General features: G+C 39.3%; 1 protein-coding gene across 1 annotated transcript in view; it reads right to left on the reverse strand.

Moving 5' to 3' along the window:
* Window positions 1–23,099, reverse strand: part of RABGAP1L (RAB GTPase activating protein 1 like) — a 729,399-nt gene that overhangs the window by 645,679 nt on the left and 60,621 nt on the right. The window contains exon 2 of the mRNA XM_055419205.2: window positions 1,663–1,833. Coding sequence (XP_055275180.1) covers window positions 1,663–1,800 — 138 coding nt within the window. The 5' untranslated portion in view covers window positions 1,801–1,833. The remainder of the gene's footprint in view (window positions 1–1,662; window positions 1,834–23,099) is intronic.

Consider the following 23,099-nt stretch of genomic DNA (forward strand, 5'->3'; position numbering starts at 1 on the left):
TCAGTCGTGTCCGACCCTTAGCGACCCCACGGATTGCAGCCTACCAGGCTCCTCCATCCATGGGATTTTCTAGGCAAGAATACTGGAGTGGCTTGCCATTGCCATATGGTTCTAGAACTTAATAAAACTACTACATTTCTAGAACACATTTAAATTTAAAAATAGTTACTAAATACCAAGATTAAGTTGTACCTAATTTCATGAGATATAACAGAAACTCCTGAATTTAAAAAAACAAAAAACAATAGAGGACTATTAGTTTCAGAAAAGGATTCTCCAGAAACACCCAAGGCAGTTTCCAACTATATTTGGTCTAAGATCTTACTTACAGAGATTTTCAGTTTTTTTTTTCTTTTTTTACCTTTCAGTAACACATTCTCAAAATCAAGTAATCCTAAATTTATGTGTTTTAAAGAGAAAAATGGGTAAGTTTAAGAGACAATATATAATGTTAATATCATTTAAAAAGTTATATTTTACATTATCATAACATAAATATGTTTGTGATTTCTTTACAAATTTTGCTTGAGCGGCCAAGGAGTATCGGTAATTTCCTTATATTTAAGTTGGCTGACCTTTTTCTTAAAAACCAAGTGAGACACACCAAGCATAAGTAAATAAATGCCTTAAGCACATTAATGTGAAAACAGAGTTAAATGAATTTAAATAGCTATTTAAATATACATGTTTCAATAAATTTAAAGGAATCTATTATTTTAATGAAATTATAAAACTATACATCCTCAACATAATGTAAAATGAGTAATTAATCTAATTTTTACAAAATTAGATGTAAAAATTTTTATTAGATTGATATTTTATTAGATTAACATACTAACATACCTTTGTATCATAACTAATACTAAATACAAATCACAAATAATATACAGCATTTCAGGCTAATTTCTCTCTCCCTATATCTAGAAGATGGTTATGCAATTCCCAAAGATTTATACCTGAGTTTGTTTGGTTTTATTTATAAATAAGAAAACAGTTTTCATTTGGTCAAACACCATACATATATCTGTTTGCAAGAAAAAAAAATATATATATATCAAATACATACTTGAATTGGTACACAGCTTCAAAGAAAGACTTTTTTTTGATAATTCAAACATTATGCTGCCTAACAAAAACACAAGATAAAAATGAAAAATAAAAAGGACAACATCTAAAAAACTCAATGACTAAAATTACAAAACATATACTTAAAAAATATTCAGACAAGTGTTAATCACACAGATGAATGCTACAAGCTGACTTAAAGCATAAAAATCATAAAGCAAAGTCTCTCAAGTGAAAGTAATACATAAATACATATTTATAAGTAATTTTTAAAACCCAGCAGCAGTAAGAGAGACAAAAGTATACAGATAAACTGATGCAAGATTTAACCATTAAGTCTAACTTGCCAATTATCCTGTCCCTTCTTTTTCCCTCTTATCTCTTCTTTCTGAATTCTAAAAGATAAACAACCAAAAATAAAAAACTTTAAAAATAACAAGCCTAACAATCAAGTCTCTGGATAAATCAAACTTGATTCTAGTCTCAAAGTGAGTACTTGAGAAAAAACTTTGGATTGTATACACTTTCTAAGATAAGTTGCACCTAGTTAAAAAGAATAATTTAAAATAATATCATTTGTAGAAAAGGAAAAAATACCTTCAGTTCAGGTTTTTCATCATCTTTTGTAGAAGTATCACCTCCATGCTGAGGAACCAAAACAAATTCTTCACTGTTGAGTGTAGTCACAGAATCCGATGACCCACTAACCTTCTGTAATGAAGCTCTGACCTCCATTTCAGTTCTGCAAACTCCTCTTTCCACATCCACCTAGTCAAAAACCACAAGGATTAAGAAAAAAAACTGGTGAATAAAAACATGAACTATTGAGTACCTGGATCAATTTTTGGGGGGCCTTTAAACATGGCTCAGGCAAAGAATTCTGCTGGCTAGATAATCATCTCAAAACTAGGGAATCTACCTTCTTAGACTGGGCCACATAATAGAGATGTACCGAGTTTCCAGACTAAAAGAACGATATTGTTCCCTGAAAAACAACACAAACCTGCCCATATCTCAACTAAAAGGATTTACTACTATAAGGCACTCTCTATATTTCTCTGAGAAATACTTTCTGTCCTTTTTAATAAATACAAAAAACAAATAATAAATAAGCTAGAAGTATGCACAAATTCACACACAAACAAAAATACATTCACTAGTGACTTTACAATCAAATCTAAATGTCTGCATAACTTATCTCCTCACTAATAAGCATTGTACCTTAAAATATTTTTTCTGTGTCATTTAAGTTGACTGATTAATATAGAATTCAACATTCTAAGCCATGTATCTTTTCCTTTCCAGACACAAAACCACTTATCTATAGGAAGCAGAAAATGGGGAGTAGGGGTGGGGATGGCAAGGGGAGTAAAGTTTTCACATTGCGCTCATGCAGCAGTATTCAAATACCATATTCTATATAGATCTCAATACCGTTTTCTACATAGATCTCTAGTAGCTCTCCTGGTAAAGAAACCACCTACAATACAGGAGACCCCAGTTTGATTCCTGAGTCAGGAAGATCCGCTGGAGAAGGGATAGGCTACCCACTCCAGTATTCTTGGGTTTCCCTGGTGGCTCAGCTGGTAAAAGTGCCTGCAATGCGAGAGACCTGGGTTCAGTCCCTGGGTTGAGAAGATCCCCTGGAGAATGGAAAGGCTACCCACTCCAATATTCTGGCCTAGAAAAATCTACAGACTGTAAAGTCGCAAAGAGTCGGACACAAATGAGCGACTCACTTTCACTTCACACCATGGAAACTCAACATTCTCTGTCACTTCCAGAAATCCAAATATTCACACAACTAAATTTAACTGAACGTGTACACTATGTAAAGAGTCACTATATTGACATTTGGGGTTACATGAGTGAATAAGGCAAACAAGATGCCTCCTCTCCTGGAGCTTACAGCTAGGTAGGAAACAAGCAAGCAAGTAAGGAAACCCCAAATCATTCAACAGGCTATGAAGAAAACACAACAGCCTAATATAACAAAGAGAGCTATAAGGGGTATACAGACGACTTTAAGAAAGGTAGTAGGAAAAGACTCTCTGAAAGGGAAATATCTGAGCTGAAACCACGAAGATTAAAAAAAAGAACCGCGTGTGTTAAACAATCTGCTCAGTGACAAAGGGAGTAATATGACAGGGAGGTAGGACAAGTTCAGTTCGGTATAGTTGCTCAGTCATACCTAACTTTTTCCAACCCCATGGACTGTAGCACGCCAGGCCTCTCTGTCCATCACCAACTCCCGGACTTTACTCAAACTCATGTCCATCGAATCGGTGATGCCTTTAATCTTTGCCAACATCAGGGTCTTTCCCAATGACTCAGTTCTTCGCATCAGGTGGCCAAAGTATTGGAATTTCAGCTTCAATATCAGTCCTTCCAATGAATACTCAGGACTGATTTCCTTGAGGATTGACTGGTTTCATCTCTTTGCAGACCAAAAACTAACAAGACTCTTCTACAACACAAAAAATAAAGTCAGCCACTGTTTCCACTATTTCCCCATCCATTTGCCACAAAGTGATGGGACCGGATGCCATGATCTTAGTTTTATGAATGTTGAACTTTAAGACAACTTTTTCACTCTCCTCTTTCACTTTCATCAAGAGGTTCTTTAGTTCTTCTTCACTTTCTGCCATAAGGGTGGTGTCATCTGCATATCTGAGGTTATTGATATTTCTTCCAGCAATCTTGATTCCAGCTTGTGCTTCCTCCAGCCCAGCGTTTCTCATGATGTACTCTGCATATAAGTTAAATAAACAGGGTGACAATATACAGCCTTGACATACTCCTTTTCCTATTTGGAACCAGTTCATTGTTCCATGTGCAGTTCTAACTGTTGCTTCCTGACCTGCATACAGGTTTCTCAAGACGCAGGTCAGGTGGTCTGGTATTCCCATCTCTTTCAGAATTTCCCACAGTTTGCTGTGATCCACAGAGTCATAGGCTGTGGCATAGGCAGATGTTTGTTCTGGAACTCTCTTGCTTTTGCGACGATCCAGCGGATGTTGGCAATTTGATCTCTGGTTCCTCTGCCTTATCTAAAACCAGCTTGAACATCTGGAAGTTCACAGTTCACATACGGTTGAAGCCTGGCTTGGAGAATTTTGAGTATTACTTTGCTAGCATGTGAGATGACTGCAACTGTGTGATAGTTAGAACATTCTTTGGCACTGCCTTTCTTTGGGATTGGAATGAAAACTGACCTTTTCCAGTCCTGTGGCCACTGCTGAGTTTTCCAAATTTGCTGGCATAATGAGTGCAGCACTTTCACAGTATCATCTTATAGGATTTGAAACAGCTCAACTGGAATTTCATTGCCTCCACTAGCTTTGTTCGTAGTGAAGCTTCTTAAGTTCCACTTGACTTCACATTCCAAGATGTCTGGCTCTTGGTGAGTGATCACACCATCGTGGTTATCTGGGTCATGAAGATCTTTTTTGTATAGTTATTTTGTGTATTCTTGCCACCTCTTCTCAATATCTTCTGCTTCTGTTAGGTCCATAATATTTCTGTCCTTACTGTGCCCATCTTTGTATGAAATGTTCCCTTGGCACCTCTAATTTTCTTGAAGAGATCTCTAGTCTTTCCTATTCTATTGTTTTCCTCTATTTCTTTGCATTGATCACTGAGGAAAGCTTTCTTATCTCTCCATGCTATTCTTTGAAACACTGCATTCAAATGTGTATATCTTTCCTTTTCTCCTTTTCCTTTCACTTCTCTTCTTTTCACAGCTCTTCAGGTAAGCATTTTACCTTTTGCTTTTTTTTTCTTGGGGATGGTCTTGATCCCTGCCTCCAATACAATATCACGGACCTCTCTCTGTAGTTCTTCAGGCACTCTATCAGATCTACTCCTTTGAATCTATGTCACTTCCACTGTATAATCATGGAATTTTGATTTGATTTAGGTCATACCTGAATGGTCTAGTGGTTTTCCCTACTTTCTTCAATTTAAGTCTGAATTTGGCAATAAGGAGTTCATGATCTGAGCCACAGTCAGCTCCCAGTCTTGTTTTTGCTCACTATATAGAGCTTCTCCATCTTTGGCTGCAAAGAATAAAATCATTCTGACTTTGGTATTGACCATCTGGTAATGTCCATGTGTAGAGTCTTCTCTTGTGTTGTTGGAAGAGGGTATTAGCTATGACTAGTGCATTCTCTTGGCATAACTCTATTAGCCTTCAATGTTCACTCTTGACATCTCCTGTTTGACCACTTCCAATTTGACTTGATTCATGGACCTAACATTTCAGGTTCCTAGGCAATACTGCTCTTTATAGCATCAGACTTTACTTCCATTACCTGTCACATCACAACTGGGTATTGTTTTTGCTTTGGCTCCATCTCTTCATTCTTTCTGAAGTTATTTCTCCACTCTTCTCCAGTAGAATATTGGGCACCTACCAACCCAGGGAGTTCCTCTTTCAGTATCCTATCATTTTGCCTTTTCATACTGTTCATGGGGTTCTCAAGGCAAGAATATTGAAGTGGATTGCCATTCCCTTCTCCAGTGGGCCATATTTTCTAAGAACTCTCTTAGATGACCCATCTATCTTGGGTGGCCCTACACGGCATGGCTCATAGTCTCACTGAGCTAGACAAGGCTGTGGTCTCTGTGATTAGACTGGTTAGTTTTCTGTGATTGTGGTTTCCATTCTGTCTGCCCTCTGATGGATAAGGATAAGAGGCTTATGGACACTTCCTGATGGGAGAGACATATTGAGGGGGAAACTGGGTCTTGTTCTAATGGGCCATGCTCGGTAAATCTTTAATCAGATTTTGTTGATGGGCGGGGCTGTGTTCCCTCCCTGTTGTTTGACTGTGAGGCCAAACTATGGAGGAGGTAATGAAGATAATGGCAACCTCCTTTGAAAGGTCCATGACCCTGCAGCAGGTCACCGTCAACCCATGCCTCCGCTGGAGACTCCTGGACACTCACGGGCAGGTCTGGGTATCTTTTGTGGGGTCACTGCTCCTCTCTCCTGGGTCCTGGAACACACAAGGTTCTGTTTGTGCCCTCTAAGAGTCTGTTTCCCCAGTCCTATGTAAGTTCTGGTGGTTCTATGATGGGGTTAATGTCAACCTCCTCCAAGAGGGCTATGCCATACCCAGGTCTGCTGCACCCAGAGCCCCTGCCCTGCAGCAGGCCACTGCTGACCCGTAACTTCATAAGAGACTCAAATACAATTCTGGCTCAGTCTCTGTGGGGTCTCTGGGTCCTGGGGCACACAATGTTTGTTTGAGCCCTCTCAGCGGAAAAGCAGACCAGTGCTGAAGAATGCAGGACCTTGTAACCATGGTAAGTCTGACCCATGCCAAAAATTCTCCCAGAAATGTTCTTTTTTCTCTTTCTAATTAGGTTATTTTGTTCACTTCCTCATTAAAAAAAAAAAAGGCTGCAATATCTCATTTTGCCATTAGGTGGCACTAACACCATTACTCTCATCAAAAAAGGAGAAAAAAAAATTACTTTCCCCTTCAAATCACAACTGAAAAAATTACTTCCTAATGTTATTGAAAAATCGAAGTTTCTAATAACATCAAAACAAAGAATAATTACTGCCAACTCCAAGGCCTAGCTGTCATTTATTTCTGCTAAACATCCTTCTTTTTTAAAACCCTTCAAGCACATTCATCTGTCCTCTAAAGGTTTTTCTCATTTTCATATTAGGTGTGTGTGCTAAGTCGCTTTAGTTGTGTCTGACTCTTTGCAACCCTAGAGACTGTAACCCGCTAGGTTCTCTCTGTCCATGGGATTCTCCAGGCAATAACACTGGAGTTGGCTGCCATTTTCCAGATTATCTTCCTGACCCAGGGATTGAACCTGTGTCTCATGTTTCCTGCATCGGTAGGTGGGGACTTTACCACTAGAGCCACCTGGGAAGCCCTTGCATATGTTTCTGAATATGCAATATGTATTAGCAGCTGCCCCATGAAAGCTTGATTGTCAAGACATTACACACTTCAGATGTTCTTTCTACGGCCAATCCTTCTTCAAATCCTTTTCAGTTGCCACTTTTCTACTTGACATTTAAATGTTGGAAATTCCCCAAATTCTGAGCTTATTTTCTCTGACTCTTTGCCACTCATTCTTATTGCCAAGGATTTAGTTAGTTAGTTAGTTAGTTCAGTCGCTCAGTCGTGTCCGACTCTCCACGACCCCATGAATCACAGCACGCCAGGCCTCCCTGTCCATCACCAACTCCCGGAGTACACTCAAACTCATGTCCATCGAGTCGGTGATGCCATCCAGCCATCTCATTTTCCGTCGTCCCCTTCTCCTCCCGTCCCCAACCTTTCCCAGCATCAAAGTCTTTTCCAATGAGTCAACTCGTCGCATGAGGTGGCCAAAGTATTGCAGTTTCAGCTTTAGCATCAGTCCTTCCAGTGAACATCCAGGATTGATCTCCTTTAGAATGGACTGGTTGGATCTCCTTGCAGTATAAGGGACTCTCAAGAGTCTTCTCCAACACCACAGTTCAAAAGCATCGATTCTTCGGCAAGGATTTAAATAGCACCTATATACTGAAAGTCTCCCAAATTTCTATCCCAACCCAAAAGTCTCCTCTAAATTCCTGATTTCGAATCCAACTCTTTGATATTTCCATGTAGCATTCTATCAGTATCTTAAAATGTGACCCAAGTGGAATTCCTAATGTCTCCTCCAAAATTGTTTCTTATTCAGATTTCCCATTTCTGAAGAACACCACCTTCTACTAAGTTGCACAAACCAAAAATCTGGTTATCATCCTTGATTCATTTCTGCTTCTTCATTCCTCTCATTACTAAATCATGTCAATCTCACTTTCAAAATAAATCCCACATATCTATCCACATCCGTTTTACAAACCTAATCCAAGCCATGATCTCACCTATTGTAATAGTCTCCTAAACCATCTCCTTCTTCCAGTCTTCTCTTCCCTAATCTACTAACTAAGCAGCCAAAGAAATCTTTTGGAAAGCTAAGTCGGATTACATTAAAGCTCCAGACTAAAATCTTTTCACTAAAATTCAAATAAAATCCAAACTCCCTGCCATGACTTAAACACCTGACACACCCTTGCATCTGTTACTTTTTCATTACAGCTCTTTAGTCATAGAAAGTTCTTTCCCACTTTAGGTCTTAGCACTTATCCCCTGCCTTCATATGGCTGACTCCTACAAGTATCACCTGCCATTCATAGACTCAACAAATATTTAATGGGTCCCTACTACATGACAGAAACAATAATGGGAACTAGAGACTAAAAAGTTAGTGACATGAATGTAGGCCCAATTTTCTTAGACCAAACATTCTTGCGGATGTGTTAAACACTACAGAAGAAAGTAAATTAGGATAATATATTGGAATAAGCACTGGAAAAGATACTGAGAAGGCAGGAAGCAATATGGATTCAATCGACATTTGGATTTAATAATGATGAGTAAATCATGGAAAGAAGTAGGGAGAAAGAACTTCATGTAGAAGAAACAGCAAATACTGGGTTGGACAAGAAGTTTGTTTGGATTTTTCCACATAATATTTCGAACAATCTTTGGCCAATCCAATCAAAAACCAAGATGTAAGAGAAGGCTGGCTCAGTTTCTAGTGGAGTCACTGCTCCTTTCTTCTGGGTCCTGGTGTGCGCAAGGTTTTGTCTGTGCCCTCCGGGAGTCTGTGTCCCCAGAAACAACTGCACTCATCTCACATGAGAAATGCCCAAAATTCTCCAAGATAGGCTTCAATAGTACATGAACCAAGAACTTTCAGAAGTTCAAACTGGATTTAGAAAAGGCATAGGAACCAGAGATCAAATTGCCAGTATCTGTTAAATCACAGAAAAAGAAAATTTCAGAAAAACATGTAATTCTGCTTTACTGACTACACCAAAGCCTTTGACTGTGTGGATCACAATAAACTGTGGAAAATTCTTCAAGATATGGGAATACCAGATCACCTGAGCTGCCTCCTGAGAAATCTGTATGCAGGTCAAGAAGCAACAGTTAGAACTGGACATGGAACAACAGACTGGTTCCAAAGTGCAAAGTAGTACGTCAAGGCTGTATACTGTCACTCTGCTTATTTAACTTATATGCAGAGTACATCATGCAAAATGCCAGGCTGGATAAAACACAAGCTGGAATCAAGATTGCAGGGAGAAATATCAATAACCTCAGATATGCAGATGACACCACCATTATGGAAGAAAGCAAAGAGGAACTAAACAGCCTCTTGATGCAGGTGAAAGAGGAAAGTGAAAAAGCTGGCTTAAAACTCAACATTCAGAAAACTAAGATCATGGCATCCAGTCCCATTACTTCACGGCAAATAGAAGGGGAAAAGGTGTAAACAGTGACAGATTTCCTCTTCATGGACTCTAAAATGGTGGATGGTGACTGTAGCCATGAAATTAGAAGATGACTGCTTCATGGCAGGAAAGCTATGACAAACCTAGACAGAGTGTTAAAAGCAAAGACATCACTTTCCCAGAAAAAGGCCTGTATAGTCAAGGCGATGGTCTTTCCAGTAGTCGAGAGCGGTACTATAAAGAAGTTCAGTTCAGTTCAGTTCAGTCGCTCAGTCGTGTCCAACTCTCCACGACCCCATGAATCACAGCACGCCAGGCATCCCTGTCCATCACCAACTCCTGGAGTTCACTCAAACTCATGTCCACAGAGTCAGTAATACCATCCAGCCATCTCATTCTCTGTCGTCGCCTTCACCTCCCACCCCCAACCTTTCCCAGCATCAGAGTCTTTTCCAGTGAGTCAACTCGTTGCATGAGGTGGCCAAAGTACTGCAGTTTCAGCTTTAGCATCAGTCCTTCCAATGAACACCCAGGATTGATCTCCTTCAGAATGGACTGGTTGGATCTCCTTGCAGTCCAAGGGACTCTCAAGAGTCTTCTCCAACACCACAGTTCAAAAGCATCAATTCTTTGGCGATCAGCTTTCTTCACAGTCCAACTCTCACATCCATACATGACCACGGGAAAAGCCATAGCCTTGACATGGACCTTTGTTGGCAAAGTAATGTCTCTGCTTTTTAATATACTATCAAGGTTGGTCATAACTTTCCTTCCAAGGAGTAAGCGTCTTTTAATTTCATGGCTGCAATCAGCATCTGCAGTGATTTTGGAGCCCAAAAAAATAAAGTCTGACACTGTTTCCACTGTTTCCCCATCTATTTCCCATGAAGTGATGGGACCAGATGCCATGATCTTTGGTTTCTGAATGTTGAGCTTCAAGCCAACCTTTTCACTCTCCTCTTTTACTTTCATCAAGAGGCTTTTGAGTTCCTCTTCACTTTCTGCCATAAGGGTAGTGTCATCTGCATATCTGAGATTATTGATATTTCTCCCAGCAATCTTGATTCCAGCTTGTGCTTCTTCCAGCCCAGCGTTCCTCATGATGTACTCTGCATATAAGTTAAATAAGCAAGGTGACAATATACAGCCTTGACGTACTCCCTTTCCTATTTGGAACCAGTCTGTTGTTCCATGTACAGTTCTGACTGTTGCTTCCTGACCTGCATACAGGTTTCTCAAGAGCAGATCAGGTGGTCTGGTATTCCCATCTCTTTCAGAATTTTCCACAGTTTACTGTGATCCACACAGTCAAAGGCTTTGGCATAGTCAATGAAGCAGAAATAGATGTTTTTCTGGAACTCTCTTGCTTTCTCCATGATCCAGCAGATGTTGGCAATTTGATCTCTGGTGCCTCTGCCTTTTCTAAAACCTGCTTGAACATCTGGGAGTTCACGGTTCACAAATTGCTGAAGCCTGGCTTGGAGAATTTTGAGCATGACTTTACTAGCGTGTGAGATGAGTGCAACTGTGCGGTAGTTTGAGCATTCTTTGGCACTGGCAAAGGCTAATAGAGTTTTGTCAAGAGAACGCACTGGTCATAGCAAACACCCTCTTCCAACAACACAAGAGAAGACTCTACACACAGACATCACCAGATGGTCAACACTGAAATCAGATTGATTATATTCTTTGCAGCCAAAGATGGAGAAGCTCTACACAGTTAGCAAAAACAAGACCAGGAGCTGACTGTGGCTCAGATCATGAACTCCTTATTGCCAAATTCAGACTGAAATTGAAGAAAGTAGGGAAAACCACTAGACCATTCAGATATGACCTAAATCAAATCCCTTATGATTATACAGTGGAAGTGAGGAATAGATTTAAGGGACTAGATCTGATAGATAGAGTGCCTGATGAACTCTGGACGGAGGTTCGTGACATTGTAAAGGAGACAGGGACCAAGACCATCCCCATGGAAAAGAAATGCAAAAAAGCAAAATGGCTGTCTGAGGAGGCCTTACAAATAGCTGTGAAAAGAAGAGAAGTGAAAAGCAAAGGAGAAAAGGAAAGATATAAGCATCTGAATGCAGAGTTCCAAAGAATAGCAAGGAGAGATAAGAAAGCCTTCCTCAGTGATCAATGCAAAGAAACAGAGGAAAACAACAGAATAGGAAAAACAAGAGACCTCTTCAAGAAAATTAGAGATTCCAAAGATGGGCTCAATAAAGGACAGAAATGGTATGGACCTAACAGAAGCAGAAGATATTAAGAAGAGGTGGCAAGAATACACAGAAGAACTGTACAAAATAGATCTTCACGACCAAGATAGTCATGATAACGTGATCACTGACCTAGAGCCAGACATCTTGGAATGTGAAGTCAAGTGGGCCTTAGAGAGCATCACTACGAACAAAGCTAGTGGAGGTGATGGAATTCCAGTTGAGCTATTTCATATCTTGAAAGATGATGCTGTGAAAGTGCTGCACTCAATATGCCAGCAAATTTGGGAAACTCAGCAGTGGCCTCAGGACTGAAAAAGGTCAGTCTTCATTCCAATCCCAAAGAAAGGCAATGCCAAAGAATGGTCAAACTATAAAGAAGACAGAGTGCCAAAGAACTGATACTTTCACACTGTGGTGACTCTTAAGAGTCCCTTGGAGTGCAAGGAGATCAAACTAGTCAATCTTAAGGGAAATCAATGCTGAATATACATTGGAAGGACTGATGCTGAAGCTGAAGCTCCAATACTTTGACCACCTGATGCAAACAGCCAATTTACTGGAAAAGACCACGATTCTGGAAAAGACTGAAGGCAGAAGAGGGTGACAGAGGATGAGATGGTTGGATGGCGTCATCGGTTCAATGGACATGAACTTGAGCAAACTCCAAGAGATGGTGAGGGACAGGGAAGGCTGGCATGCTGCAGTCCACAGGGTCACAAAGAGTCAGACACAACTTGGTGACTGAACAAAAACTAATACCTTACAGGATTGAAGACTGCTTTGAACTTCAATATAGAGACAACATGCTTATCTAATTTGCACACAAACACAATGAAAGTCAATACTTTAAAGTGCAAAGAATGAAAAGTCAATACTTAAATTTTTCTACCATCAAGTAATAAGATTTAAACAGGGAAAGAATAGTCTTTTCAATAAATAGTGTTGGGAAACTTAGGTATCAAATGCAAAAGAATGAAGCTGGAACCCAACCTCACACCATACACAAAACTCAATTCAAAATGGATTATAGACCTAAACTTAAGAACTAAAACTATAAAACTCTTAGCATAAAACATAGGAGTAAATCTTCATGTCCTTGGACTAAAGATCGTTTCTGATACGACAGTAAAAGCACAAGTGGCAGAAAAAAAAAAATAGTTCAACAGTTAAAAGAAAAACAGTTAAATACATTGAAATTTAAAATGCACTGAAAATGACACCATGAAAAAGTAAAATCCACAAGATGAGAAAATACTTACAATAGTTGATCATCCAGATTAAATGAAGAACTCTTACAAGTCAATAATAAAAAGACAAATAATTAAACTTCTGTTACCAGCTAAAGAGCGTGGACATTATCACTTTCTTCCCTATAAGAAGAAAAGGTTGGACAAACCAAAAAGCAAAGTTTTCTTGGATCCATCAAAGAACTGAGGTCGCAGGACAAACTGCCATTTCAAATCTGGGGCAAGCAAGAGAAAGACAGCAAGTAAGAGCTGCTGGAGCCATAAGCTGGAAGGAACACTTATAGGCTAATTTTGACACACTGCTGGAAGCTAATTATGGGATTTGAGTGTGGGAGTAGACAGTGGGTTATGGAAGGGTGACTTAAAATTTTTCCAAATTTAGTTGGTACTTTAATAATAAGTAATAATAAAGAAATTTCTAACGCTCAAAAAAGAAGAAAATGTTGAAATAACTACATTGATTTTACACAAAGTGGACTTCAGAAATAGAAAGATTATCAGAGATAAACAGGAGTATTATAATAAGAGGGTCAATTCTCTGAGAAAATATAACAATCTGCATTGAGTATGCACGCAACAAAAGGGCATCAAATTACTTGAAGCAAAAACTGGTAGAACTTGAAAGGAGAAACAGAAAAATCCACTATTATAGTTGGAGATTTCAACACCTCTATCTGAAACTGACAGATCAAGCAGACAGAAAATTAAGCAAGACATACATGACATAAATAGCACTATTAGTCAACCTGATCTAATTGATGTTTATGAAATACTAATCTAACAAGAGAAAAGTATACTTTCTTACAGGGAACATTCACCAAGGGAGACCATATTCTGGACCACAAAACACTCCTTGGTAAATTTTTAAAAATTAAAACTATACAAATATTATTGAACTCAGAATTAAACTAGAAATCAAGAACAGATAGCCCGGAAATTCCCAAATATTTGGAAATTAAATAACATACGCCTAAGTAACCATGAGTCAAAGACAAAACAAGGAAAGATTTTAAATACTTTTAACTAAACAAAAATGAAAATATAACACATTAAAAGTTGTGGGATATAGTGAAAGCAGTACTTAGAAATTTGTTGCACTGAATGCATACATCTAGAAAACTACATCTAAAATCTAAAAAACGTCTAAAAACTTACGCTTCCTTAGAAACCTGAGGAAACTAAAAAGAAAAAAAAAGAGGGGGAGCATATGAAAAATAATAAATAGAAATCAATGAAATTGAAATAGAAAAGCAATACAGAAACATTTAACAATCAAAAGATGGTTCTTTAAAAAGATAAATAATATACATAAAATTGATAAAAGGTCTAGCCAGGCTAAACAAGAAAAAGAGAATATAAAAACTAGCAATATCAAAAATGAAAGAAGGTCATCACTACCAATCCCCTGGATATCAACAGGATAATAAACAACTATTACAAATAATTCTATGCCCACAAATTTGGTAACTCAGATGAAATGGACCAGTTCCTTGAAAGATACAAAAGTACCAAAATTCACACCAGGAAAAATAGATAACCTAAACAGTTCTCTATCTTTAAATAAATTTAACCAAAAATAATGAATAAGCTTCCAAAAGAGAAAGCACTGGACATAAATGGCTTCACTGACAATTCCAAAAATTTAAGGAAGAAACAGTATCAATTCTCCATAATCTCTTCCAGAAAGTTCAGTTCAGTTCCGTTGCTCAGTCCTGTCCGACGCTCCGCGACCCCATGAATCACAGCACGCCAGGCCTCCCTGTCCATCACCAACTCCCGGAGTTCACTCAAACTCATGTCCACAGAGTCAGTAATACCATCCAGCCATCTCATTCTTGGTCGTCCCCTTCTCCTCCCGCCCCCAACCTTTCCCAGCATCAGAGTCTTTTCCAGTGAGTCAACTCGTCACATGAGGTGGCCAAAGTATTGCAGTTTCAACTTTAGCATCAGTCCTTCCAATGAACACCCAGGATCGATCTCCCTTAGAATGGACTGGTTGGATCTCCTTGCGGTACAAGGGACTCTCAAGAGTCTTCTCCAACACTACAGTTCAAAAGCATCAATTCTTCGGCGATCAGCTTTCTTCACAGTCCAACTCTCACATCCATACATGACCACGGGAAAAACCGCAGCCTTGACTAGACAGACCTTTGTTGGCAAAGTAATGTCTCTGCTTTTTAATATATTATCAAGGTTGATCATAACTTTCCTTCCAAGGAGTAAGCGTCTTTTAATTTCCTGGCTGCAATCAGCATCTGCAGTGATTTTGGAGCCCAAAAAAACAAAGTCTGACACTGTTTCCACTGTTTTTCCATCTATTTCCCATGAAGTGATGGGACCAGATGCCATGATCTTTGGTTTCTGAATGTTGAGCTTCAAGCCAACCTTTTCACTCTCCTCTTTTACTTTCATCAAGAGGCTTTTGAGTTCCTCTTCACTTTCTGCCATAAGGGTAGTGTCATCTGCATATCTGAGATTATTGATATTTCTCCCAGCAATCTTGATTCCAGCCTGTGCTGCTTCCAGCCCAGCATTCCTTATGATGTACTCTGCATATAAGTTAAATAAGCAAGGTGACAATATACAGCCTTGACGCAGTCCTTTTCCTATTTGGAACCAGTCTGTTGTTCCATGTACAGTTCTGACTGTTGCTTCCTGACCTGCATACAGGTTTCTCAAGAGGCAGGTTAGGTGGTCTGGTATTCCCATCTCTTGAAGAATTTTCCACAGTTTACTGTGATCCACACAGTCAAAGGCTTTGGCATAGTCAATGAAGCAGAAATAGATATTTTTCTGGAACTCTCTTGCTTTCTCCATGATCCAGCGGATGTTGGCGATTTGCTCTCTGGTGCCTCTGTCTTTTCTAAAACCTGCTTGAACATCTGGGAGTTCACGGTTCACATATTGCTGAAGGCTGGCTTGGAGAATTTTGAGCATCACTTTACTAGCGTGTGAGATGAGTGCAACTCTGCGGTAGTTTGAGCATTCTTTGGCATTGCCTTTCTTTGGGATTGGGATGAAGACTGACCTTTTCCAGTCCTGTGGCCACTGCTGAGTTTTCCAAATTTGCTGGCATATTGAGTGCAGCACTTTCACAGCATCATCTTTCAAGATTTGAAATAGCTCAACTGGAATTCCATCACCACCACTAGCTTTGTTCACAGTGATGCTCTCTAAGGCCCACTTGACTTCACATTCCAAGATGTCTGGCTCTAGGTCAGTGATCACGTTATCGTGACTATCTTGGTTGTGAAGATCTTTTTTGTACAGTTCTTCTGTGTATTCCTGCCACCTCTTCTTAATATCTTCTGCTTCTGTTAGGTCCATACCATTTCTGTCCTTTATCGAGCCCATCTTTGCATGAAATGTTCCCTTGGAATCTCTAATTTTCTTGAAGAGGTCTCTTGTTTTTCCTATTCTGTTGTTTTCCTCTATTTCTTTGCATTGATCACTGAGGAAGGCTTTCTTATCTCTCCTTGGCTATTCTTTGGAACTCTGCATTCAGATGCTTATATCTTTCCTTTTCTCCTTTGCTTTTCACTTCTCTTCTTTTCACAGCTATTTGTAAGGGCTCCTCAGACAGCCATTTTGCTTTTTTGTATTTCTTTTCCACGGGGATGGTCTTGGTCCCTGTCTCCTGTACAACGTCACGAACCTCTGTCCAGAGTTCATCAGGCACTCTATCTATCAGATCTAGTCCGTTAAATCTATTCCTCACTTCCACTGTATAATCATAAGGGATTTGATTTAGGTCATATCTGAATGGTCTAGTGGTTTTCCCTACTTTCTTCAATTTCAGTCTGAATTTGGCAATAAGGAGTTCATGATCTGAGCCACAGTCAGCTCCTGGTCTTGTTTTTGCTAACTGTATAGAGCTTCTCCATCTTTGGCTGCAAAGAATATAATCAATCTCATTTCAGTGTTGACCATCTGGTGATGTCCATGTGTGGAGTCTTCTCTTGTGTTGTTGGAAGAGGGTGTTTGCTATGACCAGTGCGTTCTCTTGACAAAACTCTATTAGCCTTTGCCCTGCTTCATTCCGTGCTCCAAGGCCAAATTTGCCTGTTACTCCAGGTGTTTCTTGACTTCCTACTTTTGCATTCCAGTCCCCTAGAATGAAAAGGACATCTTTTTTGGGTGTTAGTTCTAAAAGGTCTTGTAGGTCTTCATAGAACTGTTCAACTTCGGCTTCTTCAGCGTTACTGGTTGGGGCATAGGCCTGGATTACTGTAATATTGAATGGTTTGCCTTGGAAACGAACAGAAATCATTCTGTCATTTTTAAGATTGCATCCAAGTACTGCATTTCGGACTCTTTTGTTGACCATGATGGCTACTCCATTTCTTCTAAGGGATTCCTGCCCACAGTAGTAGATATAATGGTCATCTGAGTTAAATTCACCCATTCCAGTCCATTTTAATTCACTGATTCCTAGAATGTCTATGTTCACTCTTGCCATCTCCTGTTTGATCACTTCCAATTTGCCTTGATTCATGGACCTAACATTCCAAGTTCCGATGCAATATTGCTCTTTACAGCACCGGACCTTGCTTCTATCAGAGGAAAGGAAATACCTTCTAACTTATTCTATGAGGCCAGAAATGACCTAATATTAAAAACTAACACCACAGTACAAGACAAGAAAACCGTAGATAAAATATTATAAAATCATATTCAGCAATGTTTAAAAAGAATTATACTTTAGGTATGCAAAACTGGCTCAAAAATTAATCAATGTATTCAAACATCAATAAGCAAAAGTAAAATCACTATCATATCAATTGATGCAACATCCATTCATTATAAAAGCTCTCAGTGAACCAGCAATTGATGGAACTGCCTCAACTTGGTAAAGAATATCTACAAAAAAAAAAAACCCTACAGCTAAGATCATACTTAACTGTGAGAGAGACCAAAGAGACTGGACACTTTCTTTTAAGACTGGGAACCATGTAGTGAGATCCCCTCTCTCTCACCTCTGATTAACATTAAAAAATAAAACTGTCTTTATTCACAAATTATACAACATCATAAGAAATAAAAGCTATGAAGATTGAAAAGGAAGAAATAAAACTGTCTTTATTCACAGATTACATAATTATCTATGCAGAAAATCCCAAAAATCTATCCAAATTGAGTGAGTACAGAAAAGTCACAGGATACAAGGGCAATATACAAAAGTCAATCTCTTCCCTACATACAAACAATAAAGAATTTGAATTTTTCATTTTTTAAAAAGCAATATCACTTACAATAACACCAAACAAATGAAATAATTATGTAAAAAATCTATCAAAATACCTGCAGGATCTGTTCGTAAGTAGAAACCTACAAAACACTGATGAAAGAAATTAAAGAAGATCTAAAAAGATGAAAAGATACTCAATGTTCACAGATCAGAAAACTCAGTATTGCTAAGATGTTGATTCTTTCCTATTTAAATACTTAGATTCAAAAAATAACTTGTTAAGACTGAATAAACATATTTAGCACTCACCTATCGACACAAGGACAGGGACCATATCTATTTTTCTTTCATTCACCAACACATCCCCACCACAGTACCTATACATACTATGGACTCAATAAACATCTGTTTAACAAACAAGTCAATTATTTTGGATATAGCAGGCTGGACTCATGCATCAGATAGGAAGCTGTACTGAATGGATTCTAACGTCACTTAATCTTCTCATTCTACATAAAGTGCAAAACAATTCCATTCCAACAAGTCAATTCAAAATATAACCTACTAAGTCTATTATTATGCAGCAGAATAAACACTAAGCAAAATGTTACTTTTTCTGTATATATGGTGATTTGCTATCACATCAAATTAAAAGAAATAGCAGCTGGAAAATTTTCAGTCTTTTAAATAACATGGACCTTCACTGTTCTATGAACTCAAGACTAATACATCCATTTCAACTCAGCATGTAAAACAGAGCAATGCACAAAAGCAAAGCTGCTTTTAAAAAGCATTTTGTTAAAAGTCTGGCCTATTATAACCCCAAAATTATAATGCAAAACCTGACAAAGGATTTTTATATCTCTTCAGGCACAAGCAGAGACATTACTTTGCCAACCAAGGTCCGTCTAGTCAAGGCAATGGTTTTTCCCGTGGTCATGTATGGTTGTGAGAGTTGGACTGTGAAGAAGGCTGATCGCCGAAGAATCGATGCTTTTGAACTGTGGTGTTGGAGAAGACTCTTGAGAGTCCCTTATACTGCAAGGAGATCCAACCAGTCCATTCTAAAGGAGATCAATCCTGGATGTTCATTGGAGGGACTGATGCTAAAGCTGAAACTGCAATACTTTGGCCACCTCATACGACGAGTTGACTCACTGGAAAAGACTCTGATGCTGGGAAAGGTTGGGGGCGGGAGGAGAAGGGGACGACGGAGAATGAGATGGCTGGATGGCATCACCGACTCTGTGGACATGAGTTTGAGTGTACTCCGGGAGTTGGTGATGGACAGGGAGGCCTGGCGTGCTGTGATTCATGGGGTCGCGGAGAGTCGGACACGACTGAGCGACTGAACTGAACTGAACTGAACTCAGGCACAGAAGGAAAAAAAAAAACCAACACTGGGAACTACAGTCTAGGCATAAACATTTTTATTTTTAGGGCATTTTAATGGTATATGAGAATAAGAAAACTAAGCAGTGCTACAGGAAGTCTGTTTCTTCTATCCATCTTCTTCTCCTCTGCTCTAAACCCAAAGATGTTCTACAAACTGACTGACTTAAATCGCTTAAACACACATTTCCCCACACTTATGGTAATTCTGAGCTTCCCAGGTGGCACTAGTGGTAAAGAATCTGCCTGCCAATACAGGAGATATAAGAGACACAAGTTCGATCCCTGGGTTGGGAAGATCGCCTGGAGGAGGAACCCATGCCAGTATTCTTGCCTGGAAAATCCCACGAACAGAGGAGTCTGGTGGGCTACAGTCAATGTGGTCACAAAGACTTGGACACAGCTGAGCATCAGAGCACACAGTAATTCTATTAAGTGAAATAGCTGTTCTTGCTTTAATACCATACAATTTTTGTCAAATGAGCAATATATCTATATTAACACCTCACTTGGAGACCTAAAACTACAATTTTCACATGTACAAGAAACAGTACAACATTCAGCAAAGCCTAACTGGAAGCTATCTTCTTCCCAAAATAATGAAACACATTCAGAACTATAAAATCATGGTGTGGTACACATGGTCCAATTTCTTTCTGTGCCAAATGTGGTTGTTAGCCTACTTCTTCTTGCTTTAAGATTGAGGGCTTGTACCTATTCATTTTCAAGTGACTCTTGAACTAAAATAGGAAACTGAAAATATGAGTGTGAGTCAAAACTAGTAAGCTGGGAGATAACCAGACATGAAAATTAGAATGACTACACTAGATCCATTATAACAGTGGAAACAGGAAATATTCTTAACTTACAGAAAGAAAACAGACATGAATAATTTAAAACATCATTTCAGTTCAGTTCAGTCGCTCAGTCGTGTCCGACTCTCCGCGACCCCATGAATCACAGCACGCCAGGCCTCCCTGTCCATCACCAACTCCCGGAGTACACTCAAACTCATGTCCACAGAGTCGGTGATGCCATCCAGCCATCTCATTCTCCGTCGTCCCCTTCTCCTCCCACCCCCAACCTTTCCCAGCATCAGAGTCTTTTCCAGTGAGTCAACTCATCGCATGAGGTGGCCAAAGTATTTCAGTTTCAGCATTAGCATCAGTCCCTCCAATGAACACCCAGGATTGATCTCCTTTAGAATGGACTAACCATAATTCTTCTGTGCTTTGAAGAATTAAGTTAGTCCTAGAAAAACCTACCATGACCTCTGTTTACTAACCAGTCCATTTGCTATTCCAGTTATCAGACAAGGGCCACACCAATAGCATATGTGTGTGTGTCCCTGCCTCTGAGTCAAGCACAGAAGGACCTTATTAATTCACATTACTTTAGTGGATACTTATTTCTATTTGTCCAGCAATACTCTCCAAGTCTTTTTTTTCTGAAAACAAGCTTTCCCTCTACTTAAATCACATGGATTTTATAGAAACCTCAACCCTGTGGCCAAACAGATCTAAAGGTGAACACTGAATCCAAACTAGAATTAACCCATATCCCTTCCTATAAATGGAAAAGGAAATGGCACCTACTCCAGTATTCTTCCTGGAAAATCCCATGGACAGAGGAGCCTAGTGGGCTACAGTGCATGAGGTCACAGAGACTCAGACACGACTGAGACTTAACACTTCCTACAAATTCTTTTTGAATAAGCATGCTTAAACTGTGTTTCTGTCACATGGAGTCCAATTAAGTCCTAAAATAATTATATGCTAGCAATAAGATGTACAAGATATATATATTTTTTTATTGGAGGCTAATTATTTTACAATATTATATTGGTTGGTTTTGCCATACATTGACATGAATCCGCCCCGGGTGTACATGAGTTCCCCCTCCCGAACCCCCCTCCCACCTCCCTCCTCCCCTTATCCTTCCTCTGGGTCATCCCCGCATACCAGCCCCGAGCATCCTGTAACATGCATCGACCCTGAACTGGCGATTCATTTCACATATGATAATATACATGTTTCAATGCCATTCTCCCAAACCATCCCACCCTCACCCTCTCCCACAGCAAGATATATTTTAATAGGCTGAAGATGGCCATATGGTTTCGTATAGTAATATTTGTGGGAAAACAAATATACGCTCAGTCGTGTCCGACCCTTAGCAACCCCACGGGCTGCAGCCTACCAGGCTTCTCCATCCATGGGATTTTCTAGGCAAGATTACTGGAGTGGCTTGCCATTGCCTTCTCCGATAGGTGAAGAAGAGAATCTGAAAAGCTGACAATAATTCCCAGATAAATGGTACAGTGAAAGAAATGAAAGGAAAAAGGTAGATAAAACACTTACTTGAGATAACTGTAGGAAAAAAAGATAATACAAGTATTTATAGTCAAAGCATGATTTAAAAGGCAATAGAAGAATGTTTTATAACCAAAATAGGAAGCCATCAAAATAGGACACAGAGGAATTTTAAATGGTTGGCACATTATGATTACTGCTATATATTTAATATTCCTATGTCATAAAAACAGACTGCAATAGAGGAAAAAAATTTTAACCTAAGAATTTATATTAGGGAGGTAAGATGTGTGGAGTGATTGAAGTAGATCAGATTACTGTTACCGACTTTCTACTTCCTCCCTATTACAGAATTGTACATTTATGCTCCTGGCCGTGTTGATTTTTTAACATCCCCAATTGGAGTAAGTGAAGCAAAATATTTCCCTGCCCAAGTAAGTTTGGGCTTAGCCATGTAATTTGCTTTGGTCAATGACTATCAATAAACAAAACCTGAACAGAGATGTCAAAGGTACTTGAGTTTTTTTACTTGGTTTCCTGAATTTCTGTCATTTATATTAAGGAGAATATGCACCAGGAAACTAGTGAATCCAAAATACAACATGAAAAGACCTGAATCCAATCTACAGCCTGAAGAGTCTCCCTCACAGACTTACAGAACATGTATTAAAAACTAAATGTTTGTCATAAGCCAAACACTCCAGCATTGTTACACAGCATCACCAGAGAAATAGCTAATTCAGAGACTTCAGTTCAGTTCAGTAGCTCAGTCGTGTCCGACTCTTTGCGACCCCATGAATCACAGCACGCCAGGCCTCCCTGTCCATCACCAACTCCCAGAATTCACTCAAACTCATGTCCATCGAGTCGGTGATGCCATCCAGCCATCTCATTTTCTGTCGTCCCCTTCTCCTCCTGCCCCCAATCCCTCCCAGCATCAGAGTCTTTTCCAGTGAGTCAACTCTTCGCATGAGGTGGCCAAAGTATTGCAGTTTCAGCTTTAGCATCAGTCCTTCCAACGAACACCCAGGATTGATCTCCTCTAGAATGGACTGGTTGGATCTCCTTGCAGTCCAAGGGACTCTCAAGAGTCTTCTCCAGTACCACAGTTCAAAAGCATCAATTCTTCGGCAATCAGCTTTTTTCACAGTCCAACTCTCACATCCATACATGACCATGGGAAAAACCATAGCCTTGACTAGACAGACCTTGGTTGGCAAAGTAATGTCTCTGCTTTATAATATGCTATCTAGGTTGGTCATAACTTTCCTTCCAAGGAGTAAGTGTCTTTTAATTTCATGGCTGCAATCAGCATCCACAGTGATTCAGAGACTTACTATATTTAAATTCCTTTAGCATTATTATACTAGCTTC

The sequence above is a fragment of the Moschus berezovskii genome, chromosome 17 (genome assembly GCF_049115385.1).
Source record: "Moschus berezovskii isolate FMDL1 chromosome 17, NW_MosBer_1.0, whole genome shotgun sequence".
In the NCBI taxonomy this organism is placed as follows: Eukaryota; Metazoa; Chordata; class Mammalia; order Artiodactyla; family Moschidae; genus Moschus; species Moschus berezovskii.